Source organism: Thunnus thynnus, chromosome 8 (assembly GCF_963924715.1).
Source record: "Thunnus thynnus chromosome 8, fThuThy2.1, whole genome shotgun sequence".
Taxonomy (NCBI): domain Eukaryota; kingdom Metazoa; phylum Chordata; class Actinopteri; order Scombriformes; family Scombridae; genus Thunnus; species Thunnus thynnus.
Genome location: NC_089524.1, coordinates 13,229,486 through 13,241,319, shown reverse-complemented (window position 1 = coordinate 13,241,319; position 11,834 = coordinate 13,229,486). Strand labels below are relative to the sequence as shown.

At 37.3% G+C, this 11,834-nt stretch overlaps 1 protein-coding gene across 1 annotated transcript; it reads left to right on the top strand.

The window, feature by feature from the left end:
• The first annotated feature begins 3,362 nt into the window (after nucleotides 1–3,362).
• On the top strand, nucleotides 3,363–9,724 carry ndufs7 (NADH:ubiquinone oxidoreductase core subunit S7). The gene is made up of 8 exons (XM_067596628.1): nucleotides 3,363–3,453; nucleotides 4,784–4,820; nucleotides 5,624–5,695; nucleotides 5,791–5,911; nucleotides 6,888–7,067; nucleotides 7,447–7,493; nucleotides 7,963–8,051; nucleotides 8,681–9,724. Exons 1-8 carry the CDS (start codon nucleotides 3,438–3,440, stop codon nucleotides 8,776–8,778), a joined length of 660 nt encoding a protein of 219 aa, XP_067452729.1. The 5' UTR covers nucleotides 3,363–3,437; the 3' UTR covers nucleotides 8,779–9,724.
• Nucleotides 9,725–11,834: the final 2,110 nt, after the last annotated feature.

Below are 11,834 nucleotides of genomic sequence, written 5' to 3'. Positions count from 1 at the left end.
TGCCCAGTAAAACCACAGTCACCCACTGAGCAGCTCTATTTAGTGCCTTGCTTAAGAGCGTTAACAGTGTTTTGTTGCTATGCTCAAGCTGAAAACAAACCAAAGTGTCAGGAGGCAACAATTTATGTCTTTGATCCCTACAATGATTATTCTAGCTAATAAAAACCTGCAATATTTCAGTATGAAAGATAATTTCCTTACATTGAGAAAAGTAGTTTGACAAAATAATCTTAACTGAAACCTCTTACTAGCTTTTTCTGCAGCTTTCATCTCACAATCTCAGCATTTAATATGGCAGTTAGATTTTTCTAGCATGTAAGAAGGATCATTACTGCATTACTGAAAATGTGAGTGGAATTTTTTTCCTACAGCCATTTGACTTATGAGAGAGAGAAATATAATCAGATATGATCAGTTCAAATAGTTAAGTTTGGTTCATCAGACAGGTCCTAAGCTTATATCTGAAATTCTTGAGAGAAGTAACTGAAATGCAATTTGAATATAACAGTTACACATCTGAGCCTCCTGATATCTAACAGAGAATTGTCAGAGCCCAGTAAGGAACACTGGGAGGTTCAAACATTTGGCATCTCGTATTAGATTAGGTTTCATCCTATATATAGAATATTTGGCTACTATACAACAATACAGAAATACAGAATATACAGCAGTGCAGTAGTACAAGAGGATCAGATGATCCAATATTTGTATTTGATCTACTTGAAGGGGTTTGTGTTAAATTTGAGGACATTTGTTGCTACTGTAAGTAGTAGTAAAGTACATGTTGACTCTTTCTCTGTCCAGATTATCGGGATGATTTGAAGATTTGAACCTTCAACCCTCCTCTAAGTATAAGTCACTTTTTCCAATATTTTGCAACAAAGAGTTAGTCCAGACAATTCATAATCTGCTGAATGAGCGGGCTTTGCAGATTACATGAGGTGTTCCTTCAATTTATCATAATGTTGGAATAATAGAACAATGCATAAAGGAGCCTTCAGTGCTTTTTAACAGCTTATTTCTACATTTCAATTTACAAACATTAAGGATAAATGAATCAGGTTGTTGCTTCTGACATGAGATGTATGTTTTGATTCTGCTGATATTGAATAAAAGTGTTTGTTATGCCAATACATGTAATGAAAGCAGCTGAACCAGTAGAACCAGGCCGCTGCTCCAGTCTGAGTATATCAGGGTCAGACAAACCCAAGTCCTAACCTCTAAGTGAAAGTACAAAATCAGTTCTTTAAAATGACTCCTGTGAGTAACACATGTACAGTAAATCCTGCTCCAAACATGCTTTACTAAATTGTGACCATGTGTTTTCACAGATTACTAAGTGTGGGAATAGAAGATCAAAGCAACTTGAATGTAATATCCTCAGTATTTTATACTTTGTGATGTATTTCCAAAAGTAGTTGAGATGCTTCATCAAGATCTACAAGTTAAAGTGGAGCTCACTGATGTTTTCACAGCTCATATGAGATAAAAGGTTCAGTTTTTGTTTTAATCCACGAGGCCACACAGCTGCTATAAAATACATGATGTGTCTCCATGTTGAATTTCAGTGAAGCGATTTATGTGTAGTAGTGTAATTTATGTGTTTTTACCTTTGTCAGTTGTATATATTTAAAAAATGATATGTTTCGCAGACCCCATGAAGAAAGTAATGGCTCCTGAAATGAATGAAATCTAATCAAACAGTTTTTCGACCGATCTTAAATTGCAAAAATGTGTTCAATGCTCAGTTTACAATCATCATACAGAGGTTTTATGCATACATTTAAATAGCTATTTAAACTTTTTTTAAAAATGACCTAATGTGTTATAATAGTGTCCATTCTTAAATACAGACCATGAATGTCACCCCAGTAGGGGGCGCTAAACAGCTAAAATAAAGACTGTATATACAAAATACACTATTAGAATAGAAAAGACTATTAGACTGATGTCCTTAGTGTTGCTTTTGAGAATTTCATGACATGTATATATTCTACAGTTACGCATATGTTTCTCTTGGTGTGTTTTTTTTTAACCCTTATATACTGTTCAGGGTCAAATTTGACCCATTTTTAGGTTTGAGAGCAGTAAAAACACCCTAAATACTTTTTTCTTTCAGCCTGAAATTTGACGACTTCTCCTAATGTGACCCAGAATATACACAAATGTAAATATTTCAACTTCTTAAAAACATTTGTGTGCAGCTGATATACATTTTTGTAGAGTGTTTGATCCATAATTATTCAAAAATTCAAAAAAATATAGAATATAACATTCTTCACATTTAATATAATTCATTGAACTCGTTATGTTCCCCTGTTTTATCTCTGTTATAGAGTGTGATTGTAAATGTTTTTCCTCCATAAACAAAAAGCATAAAAACTAATGAATGAACTTTCTCTGCTATCTGAAAGTTTCATTAAGGATTGATCACCTATATATCTGTGACTGATGAGATATTCATGAATGATTTATTGTGCAGTATAATTATGAAGGGATACTGTGAAAATGTATGAATATAAACAGTATATGACGGTTAAGACTAACTGTTCGATTTCCAGAGTTAATATTGTTAGATTTGAGTGGTTTTAGGCCAAAATTTTGAGACAAAGGGATTTAATATTTTTCATCAAGTATTATAAGATTTTCCTGGCATTCCTCGTAAAGAAGCATGTATGTGAAACAACCTTTAAACCTTCACATAGGGAAGAAAAAAATGACATATTTTGACAGTTAGATGAGTATAGATGATGTTAAGAGATAATTTTACCACCAAGACATTGGTTCCTACAGCAACAGAGAAACTTAACATACCAATTAAGACACTGAGGTCATGCAGTCTCCTCTGGTGATTTACAGTCTACAATGTCAAAACAAGTAACACATGGTGGTATTTATAGTAGGGTATAATTCCGATATTTTTAGACTGAATATAGGCTAACAAAAAAATGAAGTACTCTGCATTTTCCCCAACTGGTTTTATTCCTGGCAGTGTGGAGAACACTTAGAAACACATTTAGATCCTCATGTTGTATTTTTATTTATTTATTTTACAAAATGTAATATTACATAAAATACATATAACTAGATAAATAAGATATGAAAAATCCATATTTATACAAGCTTTATATGTGATTTTATTTATTTATTTATGTATTTTTTATTTACGGACTTAGAGGACATTTAGTTGACCCAGGTCCAAACTGGGTCAACTAAATGTTTTAGGGATAAAAATAGCGCAAAAAATTACCAACTATCACAAAAGATAATTGATGGCTTTTAAACGCTACATAAACTCCAAATTAACTAACTATATTATGACCAAAGCACCGTAATAATCCGTCTGTCAGCCGGTTGTCAAGGTGACAACAGCGCCCCCAGCAGCTCGCGTTTATACGTAACACGGGAAGGAGTGTGACGTAAACAGAATCCCAAAGATGGCGGCGTTGGTCGGTGAGTGATGTTTTGACTAAAATGACAAGCTTTTACAAACCATTTCACTCTTTTGATACGTGTGATATGCACAGTAGTTAAAGATTAAGCTCACAGAAGTGCAGTGCCGAGTGGTTTGACTGTGTCGGTGATCGGACTAGTAGCTTTTAGTAAATGCGCACACTGACCTTGCTCCGTCTGCGTTAGCATGGCAGCTAACCAGGTTAGCGCTTACACAAACTGTATCAGCAGCTATCAACAAGCCGAAAATCAACAATAAATAACATATATCATGACACACTTCATCTCTGATATACTCTGTGTGTCCCTTACTTTAGTAAAAGTTAATCTGACTTGATTTAACTATTTTGACAGATGTGTCGTCAAACCAAACTCCACCTAAACACTCTGTCACTTTATGTTTCTCACTTATATTTTGTGAATAATAACTTACACGCGAAGAGAAACAGCGACTTATACAAATTACTAGGAGTTATTCATAAAATTCGGCTTCAACTGAAGACACCAGCCAGCACTACATACAGCAAAATATCAGTTAATTTAAAAGATTAAACAGTCACTCACGTTGTCTTTTTCATTCAAAATGCAACGTGACTGACTGCTTCAAACACTGTTGATCAATTGTAAATATGTAGATTACATTTGGCGAATCATCTAAATGCGACATACATATGATTTTTACTAGAAGAGCTCATTGATTCATACATGTAATCGGTTATCTTTTGGCTGGTCTTGCTTTAAGTGAGCCTATATAAAATGTCCATAATTTGTTTCAAGTGTTTGGCTGTGATGTAATCCTCAAACAAACTGGGGTTTAAAATCCCCTCCAGACAGGTTTTAAGATGTATATATAAAATACTCTACTTTGAATGATAATTAGTGTCTGATATGGTTTTTCCACAATATGTAAGTATATTTAATTTCAGAAGTTAAGATGTCTCCTACTTCACAGTAAAGTCCATTCTCATTGTTTGTGCACTGGAGGCTTAAAGTTTCCACATCACACTTGTGTAAGTTGAAAATTGGTTCAGGATTGGCTTCCAAACTATTTGTGATGTCAGAAATCATGCTTGTAGGTCCACCCCTTATAATCTGATTTTCAGTGAGCATAGAGAAACTTTCAGCAGATGAATGTGAAAACAGCCTTCCTGCGTCAAACTCTGCACACACATCATTCTGTTGTTTAAACAAGAGAACTCATCAGGCAGTGATGTAAATTATGAGTGATGTTCATAATAACAGCAGTCAACAGTGATACATCTGAAATACCTCGAGTAGATTTCTATTATTATGAGCTTTCTTCAGTTTGTCAAATGCTTTTATTTTGCAGTGCCCCGTCTGGCCACATTTGGCTGCTTTTCAACAAGGTAAGAACCTTTTAATCCTGTTCTTGTTTCAAAACTTAATTCAATCCAGCTCTGCCCTGCTGGTTCCACGGCTGCTCCAGTATCATGCCCTTTACAGGGGTGGAGTTGGCCTTTCATACAAACACACAACACAACACAACACAAGCCTTTTCAAAAGTCCAACAAATTTTCTTCACACTATGTAGGCAAAAAAAAGCAGGGGAGAATATTCACCCAAAATATCATGTGTTGATTTACCACATCACAGTAGGTCATGTAACATTAATAGAACGTGTAATTCTTTTCCACATATGACACATGCATCGACTCAAAGCCAAACCACCCAGTTTTTATTCTCTGCATGTTTGGAACTTTCTCAGTTCCTTAGAGCTCAGACTCCCTCTTGTCAAAGAGCATTGCAGGCTGAAACAGACATTTCTCACTTCAAAGCAAGTGCTGAAATATTTCTTGTCAGTTTCTGTCAGCAGCAGACTCGTTCAGCCTGCATGCTGTTCAGAGGAACAGCCAACTTAATCCTTTAAAGCATCGTCAAGTTTACAAGTCTACAATGAAATCCGTCCATCTGTCCATCACACACAATATCTTGGAATTAAAACATTTTACAACTTAGTATTACACTGTTGCCCTCTACTGAAACTGACTGGTATCTGCATTCTTTCAGTGTCTGTTCTGACTGTTTTAACATAAGCATGCAATGATCATATACTGTATATTTTTAAATTAACTTTACCATCAATTCTAAAGTCATTTATTTTCATGCCACCATTTTTATTAATCCCTCTGACCTTCTCTCCACCCAACAGGCCCATTTCAGTTTTTGCTATTCAGCAGAAGAATCTGCACAGCAGTGCTAAAAGCGAGAATACCACCACGAGGTGAGACCTTTGTGTAATTATCAGAATGGAGAAAATATATCCAGTAAACACTCTGCACATGGTAAAACAACATCCTCTCTGTCCCTCTGTTGCAGTGTGGTTCCAGTCAGAGAGAAAAGCACAGCAGTGGCAGCAGCCAAACCAGCATCTGTAGCCAGCAGCAAGGGCGAGTATGTTATCACCAAGCTGGACGACCTGGTTAACTGGGCACGAAGGGTGAGTAGATGAGAGGCTTTTGGGTTTGTTAACACCCAGCATGTGTGGAGGGGATTAATCATAGTCCTATTCTCTACTCTGGCTCATTTTACAGCTCAGAATGACAGCATTTGATCTCAGGTGGCACACCTGAAAATAAAATCAAGTCCCCTGCCTGTGATGCGACCGCAGCATCAGACAGTGTGACTGTGCCTTTTGTGAATGTATCTGTATTTCCTTCACTTGTTTTGGCTTTTAATCATCTGAAGCTGCCTCAACAAATGTTTCTAAAGATACAGTGACCACTATAAATCATAACTACAAAGTGAGCCAAGCAAGTAAGTCATAAGTTGAATACCACTGAGTAGTATGTGAGAGTTGACAGTTACCATTTTTGAGTTTTCAGGGCAAAAAAAGCATATTGAAGAGGCAAGCAAACAAGCCAGAAAGCTGCGGCTTTAGCTACAAACACTTCACAAAAATTATGTAATGCAAAATGTCTTCAGAGTTCTATGCATCAGAGTTGTCTGCTGCATAGAGATTCCCTCATCCTTTTGTACTTAATGGACATTTACTTTACAGCACCACAAAGAACTGCCTCAGTCTCAATACAACAGAGCTATTATGACCCTGGTGTTAACTGGTGTTAACTGGTATTAACTGCTGGACTATTGTATTGTCAGGTGTTTCTGTCATTTCGCTGTAGATTCTGAAGAAAAACAATCCCAAAAAAAATCAAGTTTCATAATTTCCCAAATATCAGCAAAGTGAAGAGACCAATTTTCTGCCTTTTAAAGCTGGTATTGCCCGAATATTATGCCTATAGTTTGGTGCATCTGTAATATACATATGCTCCCTGCTGGTGTGTAAACAGTAAGGAGATATGATGAAACAGCAAGAATACATGCTGCACGTTTATTGTCACCATCAAACTGTGTTGTGTGTTTGCTCTGTCAGTGTGTCATTGACGTATCGCTGCTGTGCTTTCTTCCCCCAGAGCTCTCTGTGGCCTATGACCTTTGGTCTGGCATGCTGTGCGGTGGAGATGATGCACATGGCGGCGCCCCGTTACGACATGGATCGCTTCGGCGTGGTGTTCAGAGCAAGTCCCCGACAGTCTGATGTCATGATTGTGGCAGGAACGCTAACCAATAAGATGGCTCCGGCTCTGCGTAAGGTGAGGGGAGGGAAAGTACGGGATGTAACAGCAGCAACCTTACATTTAAGTGTGTAATTCTGCTAATGACGCTCCATATAACACCCGGACTGCTGTCGCAAATTTGAATGAGTTCATTAAATATGTAGCCTGGTAATTATGGGACACAATTCAGCTGGTTTATGGGGAGAAAATATTTTCCTACACTCCACACAGAAGTGCTCTTGCTGAGACTTTTCTGTCAGCAGGATGGGAGTATAGCTGTGTAAACACTGGCAGGATTACGACCAGCCTCTCTGTGGATTGGCAGACTGGCATGAAGCCTTCTTCCATCTGAAAGGACAGATTAGTTCTTAGTCAGACATTATATAACAGCGACTGAACTTCCTCTTCCCAACAGGTGTACGACCAGATGCCTGAGCCAAGATACGTCATCTCCATGGGAAGGTAAGCTCACTCCTGAAGACGGTTGTCTAAGAAACTGAGCATTTTTATTACTAGCATAGCTCTCTTCTTAGAAAAGCAGTTGACGCCTCAACACCTGTCATGTTGTTGATCTGTAGTCTGTATAATCCAGCATCCATAAAGCCTCCACAGCTGAGCTGATACTAATATTTACTGTGATTTATTTTTCTTCCTATTTTTGTTCAGTGTTCTCTCTGTGACTTTCTGCCCTGTAGCCCCTTGTCTAATAACAAGCATTGATATAAAATGGTACACCTCACACTGTCGTATTTAAAAGCTGTAACTCAGCATCTGACCCAGTATTCACTGAGTTATTGAGTCATACTGTATAACTTTGTGTGCCTTTATAGCAGTCCTATACTCCTACTGTATAAGTTCAGGGTTAGGGTCTAAACCTGCACTACTAAGTGTCTTAATAACCATCATTGTCCTCATAATTTTGCTCTTCCAGTTGTGCCAACGGAGGAGGCTACTACCATTACTCCTACGCTGTCGTCAGAGGCTGCGACCGAATCGTACCGGTGGACATTTATGTTCCAGGTAGACTTTACTGCACTCGCTACACAATATTAAGTATAAAATCTGCAAATCCATGATACCAGATTAATGAAAACTACTGTCCATTTAAATCAGGACATGTCAGACATGCATTGTATGTCCACAGGTTTTTTTCATGGTTTGGGCCTTTTAGTTCCAACAAGGGAAATGTTTGTAGCAAGTTTTTGGTGGAACGTCTGTTCCTGCTCCAGCATGAGCGTCTTGTGCATAAAGCCGGGTTCAAAATGAATTGACCCAACTTTGCCCAACTTTGTGTGGCTGAATCAGAGTAAATCTGAGCAGTCATGTTGAAAAATCTTGTGGTAAACCTCATCAGTAGAGTTGAGGCTGTCGCAGCAGCATATTAATGCTTGTGATTCTGCAGTTTCACATGTTGGCGTATCCACATAGGACCAATTCAGACAACTTCCTGTCAACAGTTCAGTCACAGCTAAAATTCAGTGGTCATGGTAACCGTATCTCTGGCAGGTTATTGAGGATCATATTTAGGAGCAGATGTAGTTGTACACATCACAGTAGTAACAGTAGTAGAAGCACTACAGTGGTAATGACAGACTGACAGGACTGGATTTTTGAAGCTGATATTTGATATTTTCTTCCACTGTCTTCAGGTTGTCCTCCCACTGCAGAGGCTCTCCTCTACGGGACTCTACAGTTGCAGAAGAAAATCAAGCGTGAGAAGAAGATGAGGATCTGGTATAGGAAGTGAATGTGTAATATGTGTGTTTATCTGGTATGTAAATGATGTATTTCTGGTTTCATTTGGAGCGTCGCTCCTCCTCCATGTAGAGCTGCAGGAACTAACTTCAATAAAGTCGTTGTTGTAATTTACACAAGAAGCACTACTGCTTATTTTCAACTAAACACAGCAGCAGCCAGTCAGCTCAGTTTTTCTCCTTTTCCAGATCAGTATTTATGTTCACAGACACACAGTTTGAGCTTCTGTCAGAACTTCAACCATAGATGTGATTCATCTTTATTCATAGTTTTGAATAAGTTTCAGTCATAGCCATAAGAAATGTGTCTCATCTTACATTATCTGGAATATTATTTTAAATAAATTCTGATCTCATGTGAATGCATTATTGTAACGTCTTTTCATTTTAGCCACTGTGACCAGCAGAGCCAAGTAGAGCCACTAGATGGCTCTTGTGATTAACAGCTCTGACCTTCACTGTCGACACAAAGCAGTGGTTAAAAGCAAAATGCATTTTTATTGTGTGTTAACTGTGTGTGTGTGTTGTTTAACTCTGAGGTCATGGTCTGCTGAAACACTGCAAACGCACAGAGTGAAATGCTCAATCACCAGGTTAATGGCAGGTTTCTGTTAACAAGGTTCTGTGAAAATGTTTGTGTTATCTGTACAAAATCAGCCGCAGTATTTCAGTTAATTCAGCTATTCAACTGTAAACCTGCTCCTATAATTATGTATTCAGAGAGAGACAGCAGAGAAGCTTTTATGTATCTTCAGTGTGAATTAACAGCATCATTGGTTCAGCGGTCTGTGCCGCTGAAGGGTTCTTGAGTGAGACACTTAATTCCTACTTGGCTATTTGTTTTAATTTGCTCTGGATAACAGTGTGCTTTTATGCTGTGATGGCTGTGCACTTCTAAAAACATTAAAGTGAAACATTGTCACAGTGACAACAACCATATCTGGTTAAAGATTATTTCATGTGTTATGTTTTAACACTGTGTCTACATATGTATACGCAGATTCTGGTGTTCTTTTACACATTAAAGGAGCTGCGTGGTGCCTGGTTTCCAGAAAGCAGCGATCAATCATGAACTGTATTTACTGCATTTTGAAGAGGTTTAACTCTCACTGACAGATACTGGACTTCTGAGACCTATATTGATATTTTAGAGTTTTAACAAATCTGATAAATCAATAGACCGGTCGATATTTTTTGGTAATGATCTCATACATTTAAAAATATTATAATTCTTATAGTATGTGCTGAGCAGGACACAAGATCTCAACATGATATCAGGTGCGTAGGCAAAAAGGCAAAAACAATCTTGAGAGAAAAGGATACCTGCACACTGAATAGGTGCTTACAAAAAGTTAATTTATTAAGTATAATTATGGTATTTATTAAGACACCTGATGAAGACATAAAACATTTATGGGAGCATCTATTCATTCTCTATTTTCTTTACCCTTGAGGCAGTTGTAAAACAAATCTGTCAGTGCTCTGTAGTGGACGAAATATGTAATACTTAAAGTTTCTACAGTACCTCAAGCATTTCTTGTTAGTTATTGGCATTAACAGATTCACTGATACCACTATATATATACATATATGGGAACTGAGATACAAGTACTCCAAAAATACAAAAAAATCTAAATTGTAAGACCCTTAATTTCCTTTCTTTCCGTATATTTTATTTTCTGACACTATTTTATATTCTCTGATGTTTCCATGAAAAGCTAAAATCTGGAAATATTGACCATGCTGATGTACTGGTCTAGCTTTAACAATATAAACAGCAATATGTGCTGCATTTCAAGCATCCATAAACAGGAGAAAGGACTGAAAACAAATTATTTAAATATCTAGAGTCAAAACTTGAATAGCTTTGCTTGAATATCACAACAGAACGTATCACGATATCGGTGCCAGTGTGTCACTTATAACTAGAGACCATATGCATCACACACAGTATGATACATCTCTCATATTGATATTTTTTGCCCCACACTACTAGAGATAGTGTTGGCTGTAATCATACATTTATAGTTATTGGTGGTAATTTTTTGCCCTCTGAGCTATAAGGTCTTTTTTTTTTACCTTTTCATATTTCTCTGTACAAGATCGTTGACTAACTTGCAAAAATAAAAAAAGTCTTGTGCTTTAGATTCAGATCTAACATCTGCCAGCTGCTGTAGTTTCCCACCTGACTGCAACCTGGGGTTGCATCATCCACACATCTAATGATTAATGCGTCCTCGCCAGGCGTTAACTTATTCCCACGTGTTCAGATAACATGCACCGTTATCTCTGGCCAGACATTAAAACATACTGTATACAGTGTGTTCATCTCACTGGACTGTTTAAGAGCTAATACAATGTTTTTAATCATTTTCAGCACTGAAAGCTGAACAGTAAAGACTTTTTAAAGGTGTAGGAAACAAGTGCTTTATGCAATTATGTATTTTGTCAATAGTCCAATTCTCACTTTACTAAAATTAAAGGTTTTGTCAGTTAATCTGCTCTGTTTTTCATCAGTTTTAGGAGGTCATTTGTAACATGTTGTCCTGTAAATATTCATGCTTCTTGGTATTTATAAAAACAGCACATTCAGTCTGGAAAACCACACTCCCGACATACACACCACTGTACAATTCTACATTGATATGGTATTTTATAGTCAAATTTCCACATGAATAATGAGTCCAGAGTATAACAGTGACAGTAGGTATCTGAATCTTGGACTACATTTTCTGAAGTTCATGACAAAGCAGTCATTTAAACACATAGTGATTTATCTACTGCTTGGTCTAAAATTGGGCTATGCACAGCAAGAAAACTGCTGGGTGATGTAAGACCTAAAACAGCTGAGGCTCAGTGGGGTGCAAATGCTTTTTGCTCAGCTTTCAGCCTGCTGTTGTCGTGCATATTCACTGCTGTGAAGGATAATATATGTATATATAGAAGTGGATATAATAGCACAGTCTGGTGGGATGTGACAGCTAAATAACTAGACTGAACACCAAAACTTCAACTCAGATCAAGAAATTACAGTCTGGCAGGAGCGTGA